We start from the raw sequence: 25,483 nt of genomic DNA, 5'->3' as shown, positions 1-25,483 counted from the left end.
GTATAATAAATAATTAAATTATTATCTGAATGGTATATTTCTTAATACAATATATCAAAATAATAATGACTGTTTTTTCTCCACTGCCTGAGTGGAGGGCCTTCAGTCAGACACAGTGTTTATGGAAAGTTTTGAACTGTTTGTAAGTTTTCTCTGGATGGTATAAATGTTCCTTTAGCTATTGAAGATATTGAAGATCACATTAAATACTGTTCTTTGATGGACTAAATGACATAAATTGGCCTTTTCATCAGCTCATTATTACTGTTCTCTTTTTATAAGTTCTTGTCTTAGGTTATTGTTATGATTTACAACTAATATAATGTATTTTCACTGTCTGAGACCAAAAAATTATTTTGAAACATTTTTTATTGGTCATGATATTTTACACAATATAATTAGAGGTCAGAAACAAAATAAAATAGTAGTAATTTAAAAAGAAACAACATAATTTTAATAATTTCACCTTTAGGATTTCAGAATTTTTTAAAATGTCCAACTAGCAGTATAATCATGCTACTTGGTTTTTCCATGCCGTTTGCTGCAGTATATCTCCTTTGTGCATGTCTTTGCACTATGTAGATGCACATATTAATATGGATTAGATGATTTTATTGCGTGTGGACTAAATATATCTGCTCTTTGTGCATCTTGGAGTTGCCTGTGAATAGATTGCTGCTGCCGAAACAATACATGCCCATGTATAGGACTGAGGTTAATAACCAAGGACAATGGCTCTGTATAAAAGGAATAGCAAGAGGAGCATATGATCTATCTTGGACACTGAATAGGTGAGTCTGTTAGTCTGTCATCTGTCTTGTTCATTTGTTCATGTTTTGGAGATGCATACATATGTACTTACTCTGCTTTCTCTAATCACTCTCTTATTTATTCCCTTGCTTTATAAATCCCTTTTTTTTGTAAGGAAACAAGTATCTGTTAATAATTACAGCATATTATTGTAATTATTTTGTAATTTTTTTGAAAGAGAGTTCCACAGATTTTTCAAAATTTCCACATAATTTTACTGAGGCATAAACAATTCCATTCATTGTTGTTTGATGTGAAATTGTAAACTGTAGAGAAATATATTAACTTTATATTGTTATATTTATATCATTTTATGTGATATGTTCCTGCGTTGTAGTATTAAGACTTATTAAACCTTTCAGATGTCTCATCCCTGTCACCACTGCAGTGCATAATTCAGACTCTCATAATTCTGTTTTTCTACAATGAAACATTTCACATCAGACCAACCTGTTTAACCTTACATGTTAATAATTCAATTATGCAGAAATTCTGAAAAATGAATGGAATTGCTCTGAGTGCACTGACTTAATGTATGGCTGAATTGTATATTGTTTAATATCAAAAGGTGATCTCTACAAGTATCTACTGAAAGGCTAAAGGTAAATATCGCAGTACACAAACTCCTTAGCAGTACTACATCTAAAACTCAGCTGACCTTTAAGTTTTTTCCACTCTTGCCACTGATCTGCAGCTTTAGTGAAAAGGTCGAGGATGAGCACTGATGCTGAGATGGCCATCTTTGGAGAGGCCGCACCGTATCTGCGCAAAACTGAGAAAGAGAGGGTAGAGGAGCAGAACCGGCCCTTCGACAGTAAAACTGCCTGCTTTGTGTATGATGAGAAGGAGCTGTACGTAAAGGGCACCCTTCTGAGCAAAGAGGGTGACAAAGCCATTACTGACACTCAAGATGGCAAGGTAAGCCAAGAGCTTGTTTGTATGTGTTGTATTTTCCCATTAATCGAATTATCAACATAATTTCAATTTTTATTATACTTATTTTAGCAATGAATGTGCTGTTTTAATAAAAATATAAATCCACTATGTTCGTGTGAACAAGATTAGAAACACAGTATTTAGCTGCAGTAATGCACTTTAAAGATATATTACATTAAGTTTTAGATTAAGTTTTACATTAAGTTACATGAAAGGCAGATTATTGCTGCATCAGTAATGAAAGAATGGAATACTTGTGCTGTTTTGAATCATTCATAAGTAAGATCTTTTTAAGTTCTTTTGAATGTTAAACATTGTCACTATCTGCATCTGCAGTTTTTTGCAATTGCGTATTTCCACCCCAAATCCCCAAAATTAATTCTGCAAACTAAAGCTAAAGCTAGAGCAAAAGGATATAAGGTGCAATTGATTTGTAGCATATTCACATATTCAACTGTGTCTGAGAGATTTATAAACCAGCTCCATAAGGAACTCCACAACTAAAACAGATTGGGCTCTGTATTGTTGATAATCAGAGTTGGCAAAATTAGGTCAAGAGCATAAAGATCTCTCCTAGAATTTTGTTTGAATTCCTTTGACACATTTGAGGCTGGTTAGAGATGAATAGGACTTTTACTTTAACCACATTTGTACCTAACACTGATATTTCCAGCAATTATAAAATTATTTAAAAATACAAAAAATACTTCATACTTTAATGAAGAAATCAGATGATTTCTAGTGGGTTTTTTTTTTTGTTTTTTGGATCAGACTGTAACTGTCAGGGATGACCAAGTCTACCCAATGAACCCTCCAAAATTTGATAAGATTGAGGACATGGCCATGATGACACACCTTAATGAACCATGTGTGCTGTTTAATCTCAAAGAGCGCTATGCTGCATGGATGATATATGTGAGTACACATTTCATATCACTTTCATGTTCTGTTTGAATACTGCTTTTATGTTGAAGAGTATCCTGTATAAATAATTTAGTGAAATTGACTATTATGTAGGTCAGTGGTCATAATAGGGTATTCATTTGTAATAATGTTTACATGGGGCTGTTTTGATGCAGATTATTTGCAATTTTTCTCTTGTCATTTAGACCTATTCTGGGCTGTTCTGTGTGACTGTAAACCCCTATAAGTGGCTCCCAGTCTACAACCCAGAGGTGGTGGCTGCATACAGGGGAAAAAAACGAATGGAGGTTCCTCCTCATATTTTTGCCCTGTCTGATAACGCCTATCAGTTTATGCTTACTGGTATGATTTATCAGGTCTTACTTCTGAGAAAGAAAAAAATAAATAAATCATAAAATCTTTATTAAATTCAAACCCATTTCCAGAAATGCTGGGACACTTCCTAAAACACAAAACAAACAAAAATTTGTATTTATCAATACACTTGAAATTTTATTTAACAGTGACAAAGACAAAGAAACATCTTTGTTAATTCTACCTTATTTCTGTTTGTTAAATATAAACACATTTAGAAATTGATGCCTGCATCACAGTCAAAAATGCTGGGACACTGGCATGTTCACCCGTGGGTCACATCACCTTATTTATTTTTACTTACTAATGACTGGCAAATGTAATATACACATTTTTGTAAGTAGAACTTTGGCCCATTCTTGCTTTATACCAGACTTTATCTGCTCCACAGGACCAATCAATGCCGTTGTTTAATTCAACTCTTCATGATGCACAATACATTTTCAGTAGGAGAGAGATCTAGACTGCAGGCAGACCAATCAGGCACACACACTGCACTGCTGTAACTATTCCAGAGCCTCTGTATCAATGGGACCCTCACATATCTCCAGATCACCCATGCCGTGGCTACTGATGTACACCCACACACCCAGTTTTAATTGGTAACAATCGGGATGGTCTTTTTAGTTTTTAGCATGTTTCCTAAAACCAAACTGGCCTGGTTTGACCACAGGAACATATTTCCATTGTTGTTTGGTGCATCAAAGAGAACTTTGGGCCCATATGACTTCTATGAATATTACTAATTCAGATAAAACTGAAAGAACTAAAGTCTGGCACAAAGTGATTAACCATGACAGATCCTTGGTTGCAAAAACTAAGCCTTTGGTGGACACTCGTTTTATACTCAGTGTTGATGACCTCACCTGGTATCAGTTGAACTGGTAATTGTGTAACCTTCCAGAAGAGCGTTACATTAATACATTTTCAGTCGCATTTTGCCTCTGTTCCAACTTTTATAAGTGTATTTAAGGCATTACATTCAATAATTTTTATATTTACACAATATAATTAGCTTTGTCAGTGAAAAGATTGAAATTGTTTTTTGGGATTTTTTTGGGATCAGTTTTTATTGCAACTTTTTTAGAAAATTCTGGAAATGAGGTTTGTAAATGTTCACATAATTTAAATGATCATACAAAATATTTTACTGCATTATACATTACACAGTCTGTAAATGGTGTTCAATTTTGTGTCTGGCAGATCGGGAGAACCAGTCCATTCTCATCACGTAAGAATCTACTTATTTATTCTAAAGGCCTTGAATCATAGGCTTGTTATACAGTTGTTATTATAATTAACTAGTGATTAATAATAAGTCTTAAAGCAGTAAAGCTATAACAGTAATATGTAGGGTTTGTTTTTGCAAGGGTGAAGAAGGAAATGTTTCAAATGATCAATAAATGAATCAATACTGTTATTACAAAGATAACTAAAGATATCACATTACAAAAGTATTAATATCAACAATCTGGAAAAAATAATGTTTCTGTTTTCCAGTGGAGAATCTGGTGCAGGGAAAACTGTGAACACTAAGCGTGTCATCCAGTACTTTGCAACCATTGCAGTGTCTGGAGACAAAAAGAAAGAGTCTCTCAACAAAATGAAGGTAAACACTAGACATGTTGGTGTCATAATTGTTATAAAGTGTCATCCCTTTTTTCATGAGGTGAATGTCATCTTTCCTTAATTTCAGGGCACCCTGGAAGATCAAATCATCCAGGCCAACCCTTTGCTGGAGGCTTTTGGGAATGCCAAAACTGTGAGGAATGATAACTCCTCTCGCTTTGTGAGTTCAGACAAAATTTGCAATTTTCCAGATATGCATTACATCTAAAAATAGACATTCAAAGCACCAGCACATATTTTTCCCCAGGGTAAATTTATCAGGATCCACTTTGGAACCACAGGGAAACTGGCATCAGCAGATATTGAAACTTGTGAGTGTCTTGATTTTTTTTATCCCTGTTTTAAACTGTACATGATCATAAGTTGCCAGTTTATTACAGCATCTTGGAGAAGTCAAAGACCTCCCTTTCATTGACAACATTTAGAGCCAAAACAGCCGTTAAAATTAGTGTATCATTTTTCATTTGTTATTTCTGTTGGGTTTATACCAAAAAACAGTTGCATGCTCTATTTTTTAACACTGACTGACCATTTTATCAGCTCTACCAACATGCAGGTACACGTTGTTGATCTGTGGCTCAGCTTACATTGTTAGCCCCCCTTCACCGTCTTCTTTAATGGTCAGGATCCCCACTTGAGCAGTCATTATTTGCATGCATTAGTACATATGTCAGACATTTTCTAACTTGTGCATCAAAGTAAAGAAACCACTTTAGAACCATTATTGACTAGCTATTACTTTGTTGGCCTTCTCGGGTCAGCAGTTTTATTGATGGATAGAGCAGATTGAGAAAAGTCACAGTATATGTACAAATCGTCAGATATCAGGGTTTCTTTGTGTTGTTTTGTGGTTTACTTGGTTTGTCCTTGTCTCTCTATTGTCTGGCTCCCTTGTTTCTGTTTTAGCCCTGCCCCCTCACCCATGGGCGTTAAGCTGTTATGTGACTACAGCTCACGGATTCATCTCTTTGGTTGTTGTTATTTAAGCTGTCACAACTTGGTCTGGCGTTGCAGTTCCTTGTTGTTCTTGTCCTCCGTGTGACCAGTTTTCTTAGTTCTATTGTCTTGCCTGATGTGTTTGAACTTGTTTATATCTAGCCTTTTATTTATTCATACAGACTTATTAAATCTGTGGTTGTACCTCAGTGCATGTTCTGCCTCATTGTTTACCTGTGTCCCGCATTACAAAATTGCATTAATATGTTAGCTGCTTCTAAGAAAATGATAAGTTGCAGTAAAATATAACTATAACTAATGAATAAGGAAGTGTATTTTCAATGTGTTATGTTTTATGAATAAGAAATAACTTATTTCCTTTTATGTTTTGTTGTAAATCACAGACCTACTCGAGAAGTCCAGGGTGACGTTTCAGTTGGTTGCTGAGAGAAGTTATCATATATTCTATCAGCTGACTTGCAACAAGAAACCAGAGCTCATAGGTAGACTCCTAAGCTTCCACGCAAGTATACACACACACACACACACAAAAACAGTCAGGCAGACATAATTACCTTTACATGTGTCCTTATCTTATCTTTCAGATATGCTACTTATTACCACCAATCCATACGACTTTGCTTTCATCAGCCAAGGAGAGATTAGTGTGAAGAGTATAGACGACGCTGATGAGCTGGTGGCTACTGATGTCAGTCAAGATAAGTGGATGGAATAATTAGACGCTACTCATTTAAGCATGTATATTGATCACTATCTTTTGCTTTTCAGGAAGCCATTGACATCCTGGGTTTTACATCTGATGAAAAAGTGGGCATCTACAAGCTGACTGGAGCAGTGATGCACTATGGGAACATGAAGTTTAAGCAAAAGCAGCGCGAGGAACAGGCAGAGCCTGATGGCACTGAGGGTACATACACCATCCATAGCTTGTTTTTGTTATACACAGCAATATGCAAATGTCAGAGATGTTTGCCTTTCTCTGAAGGCTAAGGAATATGGGAGAAAAAAAGTTCTATATAATTGTCGAGGCTTCTACTTTTATTTCCTGACAGTGAGCATTGAGTAACCTGTACTTATTGACTGTTTTGAATGGAAATTGAGTTAATGAAGAGTGGTCTTGGACAGAGGATTATAGATTTCAATTATGAATAAATATGTAATGATGTGATATTCTGAATTCATACAATATACAGAGGCAGATAAAGCTGCTTACCTGATGGGCCTGAACTCATCTGATCTCCTGAAGAACCTTTGTTACCCCAGAGTTAAAGTGGGGAATGAATTTGTCACAAAGAGCCAGAATGTGCAACAAGTAATATAATTTTTTTTTTTTTAAACCTGACACTCAATAATCTCTGATCTATGAACAAGACCAATATTAATATGTTTGTTTTGGCATTGACTTAGGTGTATAATTCAGTTGGTGCCCTTGCCAAGTCTGTCTACGAGAAGATGTTCTTGTGGATGGTCATTCGTATAAACCAGCAACTAGACACTAAACAACAGAGGCAGCATTTTATTGGCGTCCTTGATATTGCAGGGTTTGAGATTTTTGATGTAAGTTTCTAATATTGTTGAAAATAATATTGCAAATTACATTCACTTGCAACTTAATTACTCAAACTACTACTTAAAAACAAAGATGACAAGAATTTTATATGGGCCCTTTATCATTTTGATTGGCCCTTGAGCTTTCTCATGCTTTGTCACACTAATCATTTCAATTTTTCTCACAATGTTTCTTTCCTAATAATCTAGTTCAACACACTGGAGCAGCTGTGTATCAACTTCACCAATGAGAAACTGCAACAGTTTTTTAACCACCACATGTTTGTGCTGGAGCAAGAAGAGTACAAGAAAGAGGGAATCGAATGGGAGTTCATAGACTTTGGAATGGACCTGGCTGCCTGCATTGAGCTTATTGAGAAGGTATAGTATGATTCTGTGTTTCTAATGTGTAATTTTAAGTCAAAGACACAGATCTTGACCAGCTGCTCTTGTCAATTAGCCAATGGGCCTTTTCTCCATCCTCGAGGAAGAGTGTATGTTTCCCAAGTCCTCTGATGCCACTTTCAAGAACAAGCTCTATGATCAGCACTTAGGGAAAAACAACTGCTTCTTAAAGCCCAAGCCTGTGAAAGGAAAGCCTGAAGCACACTTCTCCTTGGTGCATTATGCTGGCACTGTGGACTACAACATCTCAGGCTGGCTGGAGAAGAACAAAGACCCTCTGAACGAATCTGTTGTACAGCTGTACCAGAAGTCATCCGTGAAACTGTTGGCACTGCTGTATGCAAATTACTCTGGAACAGACGGTAAGTGTGTATTTTACACTCTAAAACAATCCAAGCTGATGACTTGAATCTTACCCATTATTTTGTATTCAGTAACCATCCAAGTTTTTGTTCTTTCTCACAGTCCTTCACAGTGCGTACTGTAAACATTACATTAAATTGCATTCATTAATAAGCCAGAGTTTGCAGGCCCTTAAACTGGATGATCACGCAAATTCTGCGCACCACATGTAGGGCCAGGTTTTTTAAACACATAGTACAATAGATTACACTGACATCGAGGTATTGTACAGTTTATGTTCTAAAAAAAAGACCAGGCTTCCATTCTAAATATTTTTCACATGCTCAGACCGTACGGAACAAACCAAATGGGAAAGATATCAAAACAAAAAAGACACAAATATTTCAGAACTTGGGCATTCCTAAGTGCTAAAACATTTGTGTTTCATCTGTGAGTCAAATACATGTATTGTACACTGTACGGGTGATGTCTGATTTCTCTCCCTTTTTGTTAACATTCTCGCTCTAGACTTAAAAGAGTATAAGAAGATAAGTCCATGAAAGACTTCTGAAAATTTTCAACACACATTTTCAGATTAGGGACCTTTGCTGCACTGCTGTAGGAAGCAAGCAGGCATGTTTACATGCTTTGTCTCTCTGCTTCTCTGATTTTTGTTTGTATCAGACTCAAGTGGCAGTGGCAAGAAAGGAGGCAAAAAGAAAGGAGCATCTTTCCAGACTGTCTCTGCTCTTTTCAGGGTTTGTGTGGCATTGATCTATTCATACACAGCTCATAAATATTTATCCTTCTGCAACAGAATGTTATGAATGATACATCATTCTCTATTCACAGGAAAACCTGAACAAGCTGATGTCTAATCTTAGAACCACTCATCCTCATTTTGTTAGGTGTTTGATTCCAAATGAATCCAAAACCCCAGGTGAAGTTATCAAAGCATGAGATCTTTGAGAAATAATAATTAGGCATGAATTTATTTTGCTCTTTTGATTTGCCCTTATTTCCCAACCTTCGTATGTCATCGGAAACAGGTGTGATGGAAAACCATCTGGTTATTCACCAACTACGTTGTAATGGTGTATTAGAAGGTATCAGAATCTGTAGGAAAGGCTTTCCCAGCAGGATCCTCTATGGGGATTTTAAACAGAGGTAAATGGAATCAATACAACACTTATCTCTGGCGGGATGTGCTGAATGAGAGTCATCACTGTCTGTCCTATTCTTTAGGTACAGGATCCTAAATCCCAGTGCTGTCCCTGAGAGACAGTTCATGGACAACAAGAAGGCTGCAGAGAAACTCCTGGGCTCTATTGACATAGATCATACTCAGTACAAATTTGGACACACCAAGGTACTCTTTGTATTTGTATAAAATATGTTAGAGGTAATTGCATTAATGAGTGGTTGCAGTAAGGAAGTGATTAGGTTTATGCCTGAGGGTGAACGTATTCGAGAGTGTGCACAGGCTATAAATATTGGTAACTGGGGTGAAGCACAAGATTGGAAGTTGTTGGTGGACATAGGTAAAAAAAAACTGCAGGTCCCAGAGTGCATTGCATTAACTACACTGAGGCCAGATATGGTGTTGTACTCTGAAAGTAAATGGATAGTTTATTTCATAGAGTTAACAGTTCCATTTGAGGATGCTGTAGACAAAGCATTCGAAAGGAAGAAGGTTAAGTATGCAGACTTGGCGGCTGAGGTGAGGGAACATGGGTGGCAGGCTCATGTTAGACCGGTGAAGATAGTTGTTAGGGGATTTGTAGCCAAGTCTTCCACATCCCTGCTTGTGCAGTTCGGCATCAGGGGCCGGAAACTAAGAGCAGTTGTGAAAGAGTTATCAGAAACAGCTGAAAGGTCTGGCTGTGGATAAGGAGAACACAGACTAGTTGAGGAAATGCACTGTAGAGGTGCTATTGTGGTGATTGGTGAGAAAGCTTGTAAAGATCACATGGAACTGGTGGCACTGAGCATGCATTAATGGTGCCAGTGGGGCTAGTTACAGTCACCAGGGAGGCCAGTGTGGATTTACAGTTGTTGATACTTAAGGGTAAGGTAGTACTGTAAAGCTATTTTGGAGTGGGGTGGGTCTGGGACGCCAGACTTCACTGTTGAGCCTTCTGGAGGTGTTGTGGGCTTAATTCAGCAAAACACTGAGGAGGGGAGATCACTACCTGATGACCCCTGTGAAGAGCTAGTGATACAGTGGGTGATGGGCTCAATGAGTAACCATAGGTGTTAAGGGTATCTGGTTGCTGATCGGTTCATAAATGGCCACAGCAACCTTAGGGTGTAGCTGTAGGATTGGAATAAATAGAAATTATGTGGATGCCGGTAAAAGAGAGTGGGGTGGGCCCTCTGTGAAGCTCTAATGGATTGGCATGGGATATTTTACATCTTATCTTGTATGTGTATGATTATAATGTATTAAAAATGTATTTAATATAAAGGACTATGGCTTTTATGGATAAATGTAAATAAATAAAAATAATTGTAAAAATAAAAGTAGAATTTCTGATTTCTTGATTTTTCTAAATATTTACATAATTAAATGTTTGTAAACAACATCATTCAGATATAAAGTAAACCATTTTAAAGAAACATACATGTGAAAAGTATTTATGCTCATGGTGAATGAAGCCAACATTTGCTAAGTTTTATGTCCCTAAAAACTGTTTGATGGGAAGTTGTTTCATGTTCCTTTAGATCGTTATTTATATTTTGCCTTTGCCTTGTTTTATGATAGATTTATGACAAAAGGACATATGACAAAATGACAGAGAGAGAGATACAAAGTGTGTTTTCAGTTGGAAAATAATTGTATTAATAAATTATAAATGTATAATTTACACCTCATAAATTGAATCATGCAAAAATCAGTGGAATTAATATGAAGAAAGAACCCAAAAAAGATATTAATCTTGCTGTAGTTTATACATGATATTGGGGGAATGTACGTTTCATCAATATTTCACATGTATAGGTTTTGACTTGGAATTATAAAGTTCAGTGTAGGGATAGAACATCTATTACTTCCTTCAAATTCACAGTGTTCTATATTTTAGTGCCAGTAAACATTAACATAAAAATATGCTTCAAAAGGCTTTGTTTAATATAGGTTTGTAAACTGTAGGCCAGTATTACATTCTCTGTATCATACAGTAATAATTCAGATACACATGTTTTTGATATATGGCTTTTTAAAAGCATGAACGCCAGAAGTTGAAAGAGCTGTGCTTTTCTTTCTGTAGGTTTTCTTTAAAGCAGGTCTCCTGGGGGTTCTGGAGGAGATGAGAGATGAGCGTCTGGCTCAAGTTGTTACCAGCACTCAAGCAGTATGTCGTGGATACCTTGTAAGAATAGAATACCAAAAGATGTTAGCCCGAAGGTAACACTTTACAATCTCTTCTGTAATCCATACAAAAAAGGTCTTTTTAATAGTGCAGTAGTGAATAGTACTCTCTGGGAATATTGATTACAACATTACTTTTTTTTTTTAAGGGAAGCTATCTATACAATCCAGTACAACATTCGTGCTTTTATGAATGTGAAACACTGGCCATGGATGAAGCTGTATTTTAAGATCAAGCCTCTCCTGAAGAGTGCCGAGTCTGAGAAAGAGATGGCCCAGATGAAACTGGACTTTGCCAAATGCAAGGAGGACTTGGCTAAATCAGAAAGCCGAAGGAAAGAGTTAGAGGAGAAAATTGTGTCCATTGTACAGGAGAAGAATGATCTACTCCTTCAAGTTCAGGCAGTAAGTTTCAAAGGCAAGAAATAGAATAATAAAAATAATTGACTTTACTTGAATAAAATGCATGCAGAATTTAAAATTTTCCTGCCACAGTCCAAAAACTCATGTTGGTAGATAGAGTGGCTATTTTAATTCTCCCCCATGACCCTGAGAAGTGCTTACAGACAATGAATGAATAAATGAAATATTAACTTTTTAAATCAACTTTTTCATTCAGATTAATAATATTTAGACAATAACTTTGTAGATATATTTTATTCATATAGAATTACACACCAAATGCATTCAGTGAGCTTCTTTTCCTGCTTTACTAAAATTATTGCATAATTCAGTCATTGATATTAGTGAAGCATTGTGAAGGAACATACCAACTGTTATTTTATTACAACGGTGGTGGCAGAAACCACAAGTAAATGACTATCAACTACTAAAACAACTGCTGATTACGGTATCATAGAAGTAAATCTGAAGAAAGATATTGTTTGGGGACTTTTTTTGCCTTTTTAAAAAAAATATTTGTACCATAAGTTTGTATCCAAATCAATCATAAAATATTGCCTTTGTGTGCAATTCATGTACTTAGTTTCTGCTAAGTAGCTTCTAGAAGCTTAACTTCGATTACTTCGACATGGATTCTGTCACATTGTGACAACTACATTAAACAACTCTAACTTTTTCTGGTACAAAGCATTTTACATTAAATCAATATTCAAAACCATTTTACTTTTTAACAAAGTAATAATTGTAGATAATTTTAAAATCAGTCAATATTCCCTTTCATTTTTATATGGAAAGTATTTCAGCATAAATGTATTCTCAGCCACAGATTCTCCACCCACAAGAGGACGGGGAGTCTGCTAGTTTCAGTGTGTTCAGCTAACCTCACTGTCAGGATTCTGCCAATTGCATTCTGTACATCTGTTTATACACACTTCCATGTAATGGTTTTGTACTTGCTCTGGCCTTGGTCCATCATGTCACAATAGCAGACTTCTGGTTGGTCCTTTTCCATGTCAGTCAAATTGCCTTTTCCTGCAGTAGGTGGTTCTTGGCCACAATAAGAAGCGAAAGGTACTAGACTCTCCCTAGTGGGTCTAGCAATGCAAGACTATCATAAATGCTATTGCTATTTATATATACACAAACATTCATTCATTCATTCATTCATTATCTTTAACCGCTTATCCAGTTCAGGGTCGTAGTGGGTCCGAAGCCTACCTGGAATCACTGGGCGCAAGGTGGGAACTCACCCTGGAGGGGGCACCAGTACTTCACAGGGCGACACACACTCACACATTTACTCAAACATTCACACCTATGGACACTTGAGTCGCCAATCCACCTACCAACATGTGTTTTGGACTGTGGGAGGAAACCGGAGCACCCAGAGGAAACCCACCCCTAGCGGGGCTCGAACCCACAACCTCCAGGTCCCTGGAGCTGTGTGACGGCAACACTCTTATACACAAACAGAGTAAATTTTTTGAAAGTAAAGTTTCCATTAATGAAATGTATATAAAATGTATTGCTGAAGACCAAAATGAATGATAACTGTCACCCCATATTATCCTTAAGGAAGCAGATAATCTGATGGATGCAGAGGAGAGATGTGAGGGACTGATCAAAAGAAAGATCCAGCTGGAAGCCAAACTGAAGGAGACCACTGAACGGCTGGAGGATGAAGAAGAGATTAATGCTGAGCTCACAGCCAAGAAGAGGAAACTGGAGGACGAATGTTCTGAGCTGAAAAAAGACATTGATGACCTTGAGCTCACTTTGGCCAAAGTAGAGAAAGAGAAGCACGCCATGGAGAACAAAGTGTGTGTTCTTATTTTTGCTCAAATCAAACATAGGATTAAATGGTTTTACTTAAAATTGCAGCATCATCATGTTCATTTGCATAAAGTTGGTATTGGTATTCATATATTTTAGGTGAAAAACCTCACTGAGGAGATAGTCTCCCAGGATGAGAACATTTCTAAGCTGAATAAAGAAAAGAAAGCTCTACAAGAAGCACATCAGCAACTGCTGGATGACCTCCAAGGTGAGGAAGACAAAGTTAACGCTCTCACCAAAGCTAAGGCAAAGCTAGAGCAACAACTTGATGATGTAAGTAGCCCTTAAATGTCATTTTTATCTAGCATTTAAATGTATATAATAAATATAATAAGAAACTCATCTACTGAATTTAGCTGGAGGGATCTCTGGAGCAGGAGAAAAAAGTTAGAATGGACCTTGAGAGAGCCAAAAGGAGGCTTGAAGGTGATCTGAAACTGTCCCAGGAGTGCATTATGGACCTGGAGAATGAGAAGCAGAAGCTGGATGAGAAACTTAAGAAGTAATGGTCTTGCAAATGTTCACCTTGCAATAATTTCAAAGCCATATTTCACTGTCTTAATCTTTCTTATACTTTATGAATAGACAAGATTTTGAAGTGACTCAACTGCAGGGTAAAATTGAAGATGAAAAATCTGTGAGTGCTCAACTGCAGAAGAAACTGAAAGAACTTCAGGTAACACTAACAAACTCATGAATGAATCCATTAAAATCCACAAAACGCTACAAAGTGCACTTGTCAAATTGTTTACCCATTCACAAGGCTCGAATAGAAGAGCTTGAAGAGGAGATTGAGGCTGAGCGTACTGCCAGAGGCAGGGTGGAGAAGCAAAGAGCTGATCTCTCCAGGGAACTTGAGGAGATCAGTGAGAGGCTGGAGGAAGCTGGTGGAGCCACTGCAGCTCAAATAGAGATGAACAAGAAACGTGAGGGAGAGTTTCAGAAGTTGAGGCGTGACCTCGAAGAGTCCACCCTGCATCACGAGGCCACTTCGGCTGCACTGCGTAAGAAACACGCAGACAGCGTGGCAGAACTCGGAGAGCAAATCGACAACCTCCAACGAATCAAGCAAAAGCTGGAGAAGGAGAAAAGTGAGCTAAAACTGGAAGTGGATGACCTGTCCAGCAATATGGAGACCATTGCAAAGGCAAAGGTATTGTATCATAAGACACTAGCTGCATTAATTTTACAGTACAAGCACAGTACAAGGACATCTTCAATTAGTGAAATGTTTTAAAGGTCAACTTTGAGAAGTTGTGCCGCTCTCTGGAGGACCAGCTAAGTGAACTGAAAACCAAAGAGGAGGAGCACCTGAGGCTCATTAATGATCTCACCACACAGAGGTCTCGATTTCAGACAGAAAACGGTAACAACAAGCCATTCTTCTTGATCGCAACAGTGGAAAAAGCTTTGACAATTATCAAAATCAAGGGGTCCCTAAAACTATGTTTATGGTGAATTAAAAATACTTACTGTTACTCACAGGTACTTTTTTTAAGCTTCATTTACCCTCAAAATGGCAAGTTTCTCTTTGTTTCACTTGCCGTACTGTCCTCAGAAATTCATTAAAATTAAATATAGTGGCTTTCTAAAAAAAAAAAACATGTATTTCCATTTTTATGGATTTTAGATTACTACATTATCTGAACACAGCTGCTGCCCTTCACAATGTATGAAAATGTCATGAGTAAAGCTTTATTCCAGAAGTACTTGGAATAAAATGTTTTTTGAAAGTTAAGAAAGTTTTTTCTTTCTCATGTTAAGTTACTACTTTGGAGATACATCTTTTTCTTTGGACAGCGATGACATTTCATATGAGAGAAATGATATGGCTAATATGCCAAGAGTATTGCAAGTCTGGCTATCTAACTCTTTTGAGTTTAAATGATGTGTAACCAAAAAGGGCAGGGACTGTTCTTTTATTTCATTAGGCCATTTTCTTTTTTTCCAAGTTTTAAAGGTCCAAGTGCAAAATGAAAACTTCTGCTAGATCATTTAAAGATATTCATTAAAAACACACACACAGAGAGAAAAATGACAATGTTACCAATAAAAAATTGTTATCCAAATATTTTGCTGCCTGTTAGTAATAATATCAAGGTGAATTGAAACCTGTTAATACCTTTATTAAGGTGAAATAGCACGTCAGCTTGAAGAGAAGGACTCTCTGTTGTCTCAGTTATCCAGAGGAAAACAAACATACATTCAGCAAAATGAGGAGCTCAAAAGGCAGAATGAGGAAGAAATCAAGGTACGTTATTCATATACATATTCTTTGAAGGATGGTTTCTCTCTGTTAATCTCAACATACATTATAGGCTAAGAATGCCCTAGCACATGCGATGCAATCAGCTCGTCATGACTGTGACTTGCTGAGGGAACAGTTTGAGGAAGAGCAGGAGGCCAAAGCTGAGCTGCAGCGTGGACTTTCCAAGGCTAACAGTGAGGTGGCTCAGTGGAGAACTAAATATGAAACTGATGCTATCCAGCGCACTGAGGAGCTTGAGGAGGCCAAGTAAGGCTCTCTGTAACCTTGAAACTGAGGGCCTATTGTACACTGTACCTGCATGTATAACATGTGCATTTCAATGTTCTCAGAAAGAAGTTGGCCCAGCGTCTTCAGGATGCAGAAGAAGCTGCTGAGGCAGTTCATTCCAAGTGCTCATCTCTGGAGAAAACAAAGCAGAGACTGCAAGGCGAGGTGGAAGACCTAATGATGGACTTGGAAAGAGCAAATTCAGCTGCTTCCACACTGGATAAAAAACAGAGGAACTTTGACAAGGTATCAGAAATTTCACATCTGAGTCTCAGAGCAATAGTCAGATCATGTTTTATCTCCGTAGATGTAAGCACATGCACGTCAATTATAAAACATCTTTTCATTTACATTACTACCTCCTTTGTAGATCCTGGCGGAATGGAAACAAAAATATGAAGAGAGCCAGGCAGAGCTTGAGGCAGCAATGAAAGAAGTTCGTTCATTAGGAACAGAAAATTTCAAAATGAAGAATGCCTATGAAGAATCTTTGGAGCATTTGGAAACAGTGAAACGTGAAAATAAAAACTTACAACGTAAGGATTTTATAAAATGTAGACTTCAGATACAACTGTTAGTAGTTGATAGAATGTTTTAGTTGTACATCTTTAAAATGTAGGGGTCTCCTGAATGGCATAATCTTCTAAATGTCAGGCTTATTTTTGCAAGCCTGGAAAAACAACCTAATTGATTGGTGGGTAGGATGGCCCCATCTCATGCCATTGTCACAGAGCTAACAATTACAAATGCCAGTTACTTAGTGGCATTTAGTTTCAGTTTAAGTTATGTTAGTGGCGTTTGGTGTCTGTCTAAGAGGAAGCTAGCCTTCACCCTTCATGCTTAGTATCATTGCAATAAAGTGTCACACACACACACATTTAAATATATATTTGATTTACATAGAGGAAATCATGGACCTCTCTGAGCATCTGGGCGAGACCGGGAAAATCATCCATGAGCTTGATAAGTCAAAGAAGCAAGCAGAGCAAGAAAAATCAGAAATACAGACTGCTTTGGAGGAGGCTGAGGTTTCTTCTGCTTCTTCCTATTGCTTTATCTCTTCAACACATTTTGAAATTCGAAGGTAAACGTAAGGGCCAATGTATTCTTTTACTGTTGTTCAGGCCTCTCTGGAACATGAGGAATCTAAGATACTTCGTGTTCAGTTGGAGCTGAATCAGGTGAAAAGTGAGGTTGACAGAAAGCTGGCTGAGAAGGACGAGGAGATCGAGCAACTGAAGAGGAACAGCCAGAGGATCATAGACTCCATGCAGAGCACTTTGGACTCTGAGGTCAGGAGCAGGAACGATGCCCTCAGGTCAAAGAAGAAGATGGAGGGTGACCTCAATGAGATGGAGATTCAGCTGAGTCATGCCAACCGCCAAGCTGCTGAGGCCCAGAAACAACTTAGGAACATTCAGTCTCAATTGAAGGTTTGGATATTTAAAATTTTATTTGGTGCAAGCAAAGTTTATCCAGAAACAACTGACAATTTATTAAGTATTAATTTTTCCCCAGGATGCCCAACTGCATCTTGATGAAGTACTGAGGCAGAATGATGACATGAAGGAGCAGGTGGCCATGGCTGAGCGCAGGAGTACCTTGATGCAGGCTGAAATAGAGGAGATAAGGGCAACGCTGGAACAAACTGAGAGAAGCCGCAAATTGGCTGAGCAGGAACTGGTTGATGCTACTGAGCGTGTGCAACTATTGCACTCGCAGGTATATATATATATATATATATATATACATTGCATTTATTACTCTAAGACATTATCAAATGATTATAAAATGCTTTCAATTTCACCATACATGTTTTCCATATGTCAGAACACAAGTCTGATAAACAGCAGAAAAAAACTGGAGGGTGACTTGACTCTGATGCAGAGTGAATTGGAGGACAGTGTTCAGGAGGCCAGAAATGCTGAGGACAAAGCCAAAAAGGCCATCACTGATGTAAAATATATTTTCATTTATTTTACTCAACCTCAGATTTGTCATCTGAAACCCAACAGTACCAAAGGTCTGAACTGTATCCTTACTTTTATGGGAAGGCTGCTATGATGGCAGAGGAGCTGAAGAAGGAGCAGGATACCAGTGCTCATCTGGAGAGAATGAAGAAGAACTTGGAAGCCACTGTCAAGGACTTGCAGCAACGTCTGGATGAAGCTGAAAGCTTAGCCATGAAGGGTGGAAAGAAGCAACTCCAGAAACTGGAAACAAGGGTACTGGCATACTCTGAATTTCTTAACTGTTTCTTTGTGATCTGACTGACCTGCTGATCCTGTGCTGATGATATCATTTCAGCACATTTATACTTACTGTGGAAAAAAATATCAACATAGTTTCAAGTAAACAGCTCCAAACATCCATCATCTGTAAGCGCTTATCCAATTCAGGGTCACGGTGGGTCCAGAGCCTACCTGGAATCATTGGGCACAAGGCAGGAATACACCTTTGTTACACAGGGCAACAAACAGACTCACGGCCACTTTTGAGTCGCCAATCCACCTACCAACGTGTGTTTTTGGACTGTGGGAGGAAACCAGAGCACCTGGAGGAAACCCACGCGGACACAGGGAGAACACACCAACTCCTCACAGACAGTCACCCAGAGCGGGAATCGAACCCACAATCTCTAGGTCCCTGGAGCTGTGTGACTGCAACACTAACCTGCTGCGCCAACGTGCCACCTAGCCAAACATAGTTTAGATAAAACCCTCTCTGAACATAATTTGTCTCAATTATACAGTATTTCAGATGGTTTAACTAACGTTTATGGTCTGTTACTGCATGAGTGGATGAGGTGTAAGGGCTTCTTCCACTTAGAATCTTTGCAGGTATTGGAACTCATCATCTTTTGAGAAAAACAAAAGCAAAACTCTTAGTTTACCAGCCAAGCTACGTCCTTTCCCTCACTTGGGGTTATGAACGCTGGATAATGATTGAAATTATGAGACTGTGGACATAAGCTGCTGAAATTAGTTTTCTCCAGTAGGTTTCTGGGCACACTCTCCATGACCAGCTTTAAAAAGTGGAGCTTTAAAATCAAGGAGGAACTTGAAGTAGAGATGTTTCTCCTTTGCATTGACAGGTGAAAAGTGAGGTGATTTCAGCATCTGATAAGAATGCCTCCTGGACTCCTCCTGATGGAGTTATATCCAGCATGGCCAACCTGAAGGAGGCCTGAGAGTAGACCCAGTGCTTGCTGGAGGGATTATATCTCCCGGCTGGCCTGAGAACTAGAGGAAGTTGTGTGGGCCAGAGGTGTCTGGACTTCTTTGTTTGCCCTTTTGGCCCTGCAACCCTGAAATGGATCAAGCGGATAAGATCAGATCAGATCAGATCAGATCATTTGAGAATTGGACAGTGAGATTAAACTCAGTAATTTTGGCTTACGATACACAGCCACATTGATTGTGTTAACCTTACTGAGATTTGAGATATATTACCTGAAATCTAAGATTAGATACTTTAAAGATGAAAAAAATATATATAACTTAACTTTAGGGATTATTTATTTATTTATTTATTTTAGAATATATTTATTTATTTATTTTTACCATTGCTACATCTCCTTTGATATTGTTAACCCAAAACATAAAACTGCAGGTTAAATCGGGTAACTAGCTGTTCTCTATCATGTTAAAACATCTTATGCTTATGCTTAATGTTGGAGGAATCTGTTCTGACCATTATGGTGTTCCATGTTTCAGTTTACCTGTTCAGATGTGGTTGAATTTCAGAAGTCTTACTAAGGACAGACATAAGAACGTATGGTTGGCAAAGTCTTGGTAGAGATGCAAGCCCATGAAAAATATCAGATTAGACTCATCTATGAAACTTATGTAGCCAAGCTTTGAGTAGTGTTCTCAGCGTAATGTCCGTTATGTTTTTTTGGTCACTACTCTCATCTCTGGGGCATGAAAGCTTGTTAGAAATGAATGATTAACATTTATTCTTGTGCATTACTTTCAGGTAAGGGAACTGGAGAATGAGCTGGAACAAGAGCAAAAGCAAGGCTCTGAAGCAGTGAAAGGTGTGCGCAAGTTTGAGCGCAGAATCAAGGAGCTTTCATATCAGGTACTTCTATGAAACATCACCTAGAATTCAGTGTTCACTTCAATAAGCTTTAAACTGTAAGGAATTATATGAGTATGCTATGAATTATAATATAAAACATTTCATTTATATATAGACATATAGACAACATTAATGGCCAACTTAACAAATATTCCCACCAAGGGTTTGAATATTTTATACAATTCATAACATAAATCTACAGGCCATAAATGCAGTTTTCTTTCGATTCATGGTTTCTTTGTTTCCCATTTACAGTCTGAGGAAGACAAAAAGAACATAATCAGACTGCAGGATTTGGTGGATAAGCTACAGCTGAAGGTCAAGGCCTACAAGAGACAAGCAGAAGAAGCTGTGAGCTAATTATCCTCACCAACAAACAACTCTCAGACACATGTAATGCTATCTGTAATACTGTTGAACTAATAATAAATGTTCTTTTGGTTTCTTTGTCAGGAGGAACAGGGCAATGCCCATTTGGCCAAGTTTAGAAAAGTACAGCATGAGTTGGAGGAGGCTCAGGAGAGAGCTGACATTGCAGAGTCTCAGGTCAATAAGTTGAGAGCAAAGAGCCGTGACATGGGAGCGAAGGTGAGTGCTTCATACATTAATACAGTTCATAAAAATCAATGGCTAATTAAATGTGTCAGTAAACATGAAAAAATGTAGCCATGTTGAGATAGAATTCATTTTTAATGTTGGAAGCTGGGGTAATGTCATTTCTGGTGGATTTGCACTGGGTAAGGGATCTTGGTAGAGATAAAGACATCAGTGGCTATTCCATTTTCTAGAGTTTTTAAACAATCCTTATTTTCTGGGAACAGCACAAAAATTTCCGGCCCTCAACGACATTATCTTCTACTCTTTCAAAACAGAAAATGGCAAAAAAAAAAAAACTTCACTCACTCAGAATTCATCACACACTTATTATGGCTGCTACTGCACGAAACTCATTTATAGCTTCTAAAATTTCACTCCTGTGAGTGATCCTTAAGGTCACCTTGTGGATTTGAGTGTGGTGCACACGTACGTGAGTGACTCATCTGATTTGTGCTGTACATTACATTACTAAGTGCCTCCTCCAGTATCCTCATTTATGATAAAACAAACAAAAAAATCTTTCCTTCCATGGGATATAATGGAATGTTCACACGCATGTGAATTTGCACTAGATTAGTTTAACTTGGGGTTATTGTTACTCATTGTTTTACAGCAGGTAAAAGGCTCTGAAATCTTTCAATAAATCTGTGGTGGGAAAGTATGGACAGGACTAAAATCACTGAGACTCCCTAGTAATAATTACATTACCCCACTTCAACAGAAAAAAACTAATCCCATCTGAATAAGGCTTTAGAGATTTTCCTCTCTAAGTTTGTGTATTAACTGTTTACGTCATAATTCATTTTGAATGATCACATGTTAATATCCAAACTGTGTTTCCAAAAATAATGTTTTTTCATGTTATTTCATTTTATATTTAGGGAAAGGACAGTGGGGAATAAGATGCAGTGTGAATTCAAGATGAAATTTGATGTATTTTTTTTCTGCTACATACTGAGCATTCAGTTAAATAAATACAGTGGTCCGTAAATAATTGAACAGTGACACATTTTCTGTGTTTGGTAAATGAAATACAGCGTCAGTGTGGTGACAGCAGTCATTTGACTAACTCATCTAGTCAAGAATGTTCTTTAGCCTGCTGAATTCTTTTGTCTGAAATGAAATGAAGGGAGTCTTTCCCTTTTGCTGCAGCTATAGCCTCTGCTCCTCTGGGAAAGGTTTATACAAGCTATTGGAACACTGCTGTGTGGATTTTGTGGGTGATTAGTTCTGAAGGGATTGGATGGTGCTCTGTAACACCAGATATCTAAGTTCCACTGCTCCATAGTCCAAGGATGAAGTGCTTTAGACTCCTCTATCCCATGCTTGGCATCAAGCATGGTGAACTTGTTCAGTGCAGTTGTTCAGGCTCATGTGCAGTTGCTCAAAGACATACTATTCTATTGGTCAGTGTTTTTCTATGGAGATAATATGAGTTGTGGGTGCACATTTGAACACCTCTTATTAGTGATGAAAAGCACTTATTAAATAAAAAGTTTTGGAAATACAGGGTATATTAATTCATATATAGCTTACACACATTCATTCATTGTCTGTAACCACTTATCCAGTTCAGGGTCACGGTGGGTCCAGAGCACTCCTGACATCACTGGTTGCAAGGCAGGAACACACCCCGGAGGGCCACCCCAGTCCCTCAGAGGGCGACACATTCACTCACACCTATGGACACTTTTTCAGTCTCCAATCCACCTACCAATGTGTGTTTTTTGGACTGTGGGAGTAAACTGGAGTACCCGGAGGAAACCCATGGGGACACAGGGAGAACACACCAAACTCCTCACAGACAGTCACCCGGAGCAGGACTTGAACTCACATCCTCCAGGTCCCTGGAGCTGTGTGACTGCGACACTACCTGCTGCGCCACTGTACCACACACATACACACATACATACTCAAAAAAAATCTGTAAAACATATGACGCTGACATTAAAAGCTGAAAATTTCTATTTATTCATCTCATAATCAATGTCTTAGTGTACAGTGTTACAACAATTAAACATTTTATCACTGCCCAATTACTTACAGACTACACTGTGTATAAATTAAATGCTTTTTTTTTTGTGCATGCATAATATCTATTATATATAGATTTACATATACCTACATTTGTTTCTGTAACTCTGTAATTGCTAAACTTAACAAAACATCAGTATAAAATTAGTCATTTGATGGTAAAAACATCATAAATTGGTTTGTCTGGATAAAACTGTCTGCACAATGTAGTCTATATGTTAATAGCAGAAATGGCATGAAGCTACACAGCAAACCAGATGATTCATTTCATTTTTGTGACTATCCTTAGAACATGTTTGCATGGTGCTAAAGACAATACAGTGGCATTTTGGAAAGAACAATGAATAAATGTTTATAAATGGCCTTATTGTCCACTGTTAAATACTCTGAAAGCTTGTATATCATTTATTTTTCAGTACTGTCCTCAATCAGCATAAATCCATTACCAGCTGACTGAATGTTTCAAGGTTCATTAAAAATAAATAAATAAATAAACATATTGCTTCTGAGTGGTAGAGTTGTCTACATGTCGGCCCATGAAAAGATCTCTTGTAATGCCACAGACATTTGAGGCTGAAAGTCCAAGAGAGAACCACTGGCCTCTCTGGGTGGGTAGGATGTATCTATTTCTCCACTCACCAATTGCATATTGGGACAGCTAGCATTTTCCTCCAAGCGTTTTGGGCTATTCAGTACAAAAAGAAGTGGCAACTGTCTTCACATGACTTAGATGAAGTATGTGCTTCTCTCACTCCCTCACCCACCAAGCATAGTAGCATTGTGTGACGGAGGGGTGGAGACTAACAGAAATGGCAGTGACAAATTTGCAAAAGAATTTAGAGTATAAATTAAAAACAACTACAACACAAGCTATGATGGTTTAATGTAGTGGATATCTGATTGAATTTGTAAGAGATATTATGCATGGTTTTATCATAATACAGATATGAGAAAGCACTACTGAGGAAATGTCTTCTGTTCTCATTGTCTCTGACTGTTTGTTATATTACATATGAAGAAAATGCAATTATCAACATCTGATTTTGCTGCCTGATGGCCTTAATGGTTCTTTTCCTAAAGTGTGTAACAGAAGGAATAGGTTTTGGCGAAAGTGAACATTTTTTTCTCAGCAAAATGATCTGTTTGGTCAGTCTCATTCACTATCGAGGGAAGTACATTAAATATGGATTTGTTTCATTTTGAATTAACTGTCAAGGGCCTGTCTCTGTGCACTTACAATTAACATAAATATCACAATATATCAATGACCAAATATACTGGCTATGGTCGGGCCGTAGCAGCAGCCTGTAGTTGCATATCATCTTTTGTGTGCTTGTGAGAAATTTGCATGTACGTATCTGAATGTTCACAGATTCTCGTTTTTAAAAAGAAAAATGGAAAAAAACTATCTGGTTTCTGAAAACAGAAAAGATAAAAGTAAACAGTACATGAATGTTTTTTGTTTTGTTTTTTGCCATTTTACAATCTTTGTTCACTGACTGGATTATCAGTGTGTTGATTCTTTTGTGGGTGGGCAGAATGCTGATTGGCTAGTCACCTCTAGCATAAAAACTGAGTTTTGTATTTCTACAGAAATGTGTGCCCGTTTCAACCTCAATGTTGAAAATATTCCTGTAAATGCTAATGATAAGTACACAGGGATAGATGCGTGCAATTTCCTCACATACACACAAAATTAAAAATCATTTCACAACCTCAAAATATTAACCATATTTGATTACATATATCCCATCCCACATTCGGTGATTTAAGTAACATCACCATTGGCACAGGTCAGCAAATTTTTCGGAAAACACCAACGCTATGATTCTCAAGTTGTCCTGCAATGGGAGGATAGATAAATACATCTCCTCCCCATCAGTGCTACCTCACATCCCACTGATGAGTGGAAGTGGCAACTACTAATACACAGAGAGAAACTACAGCAAAAACGTCCTTTATTTTTCTAATTGCAAGTTGACTGCTTTGGATATGCCTCCTGAAATAGGAACAACTTGTACTAAATCGCCACTTTGACTGGATATTAAATAAATGAAGGGTGACCTCACAGAACAGTTGAAACAACACATTATGAGGACATATTTCTGTAGAGCATGTTGTAACCTAATGAATATGTCTTTAAATGGTTGGGTTTCAACATACAGAATACACATGGGGAATTTAGTCAACAATAACCTAAATTACTCAAACACACAAACTTTCACTTGCTGTGTCTTTTGGATCTCAAGAAGGGCCTTACTGCTTGACCCTCTTGGCCCTGTTTAATTTGAGAATAACAAAAAAAAAGTTGCCTCAGATAATCACCATCCCCAGAGTCCTGTTGCTATATTAATACCATTTTACACACGAGGGTTAAAGCTAAACATTTGCAAATCTCCATTCTCTGTCATTTCTTTATCAGGAACAGGTGACATGCATATAAGGTGTGCTCCTTCTGGCCATCTGCAGAAAATAAGGCTGGGAAATGGGGGAAGGTATGCATTTTTGCTCACCCACCTTAAAAACACTGATCAAAACATTCAGAAATGTTTGTCTTCTAGAGAAAATGTTACACTAACCTTGACAATAAAGTCTCTGCTTCTGGCTCTCAGTTTGTTGACCTGGGACTCGGCAATATCTGCCCTTTCTTCAGCCTGTTCCAGCTCATGCTGGACTTTCCTACAGCGGGTCAGGTGAATGTTGGCCTGTTCATCCTGTAA

General features: G+C 37.8%; 1 protein-coding gene across 1 annotated transcript; it reads left to right on the top strand.

The window, feature by feature from the left end:
* The first annotated feature begins 1,524 nt into the window (after positions 1–1,524).
* On the top strand, positions 1,525–25,483 carry LOC136664488 (myosin heavy chain, fast skeletal muscle-like). Its single transcript, XM_066641671.1, has 39 exons — positions 1,525–1,728; positions 2,518–2,661; positions 2,856–3,012; positions 4,228–4,255; positions 4,525–4,633; positions 4,721–4,813; positions 4,901–4,964; positions 5,994–6,092; positions 6,195–6,298; positions 6,379–6,517; positions 6,804–6,922; positions 7,018–7,167; positions 7,369–7,539; positions 7,619–7,925; positions 8,590–8,663; positions 8,758–8,845; positions 8,955–9,072; positions 9,151–9,274; positions 11,175–11,311; positions 11,425–11,680; positions 13,253–13,495; positions 13,610–13,786; positions 13,870–14,015; positions 14,099–14,189; positions 14,277–14,666; positions 14,753–14,879; positions 15,646–15,764; positions 15,832–16,028; positions 16,112–16,295; positions 16,420–16,585; positions 16,953–17,077; positions 17,174–17,482; positions 17,568–17,771; positions 17,880–18,005; positions 18,104–18,274; positions 20,028–20,132; positions 20,388–20,483; positions 20,586–20,720; positions 25,376–25,483. Exons 1-39 carry the CDS (start codon positions 1,525–1,527, stop codon positions 25,481–25,483), a joined length of 5,904 nt encoding a protein of 1,967 aa, XP_066497768.1.

The sequence above is a fragment of the Hoplias malabaricus genome, chromosome 13 (assembly GCF_029633855.1).
Source record: "Hoplias malabaricus isolate fHopMal1 chromosome 13, fHopMal1.hap1, whole genome shotgun sequence".
In the NCBI taxonomy this organism is placed as follows: Eukaryota; Metazoa; Chordata; class Actinopteri; order Characiformes; family Erythrinidae; genus Hoplias; species Hoplias malabaricus.
The sequence above is the reverse complement of the archived record's forward strand: the minus strand, read 5'-3'. Positions and strand labels throughout refer to the sequence as shown.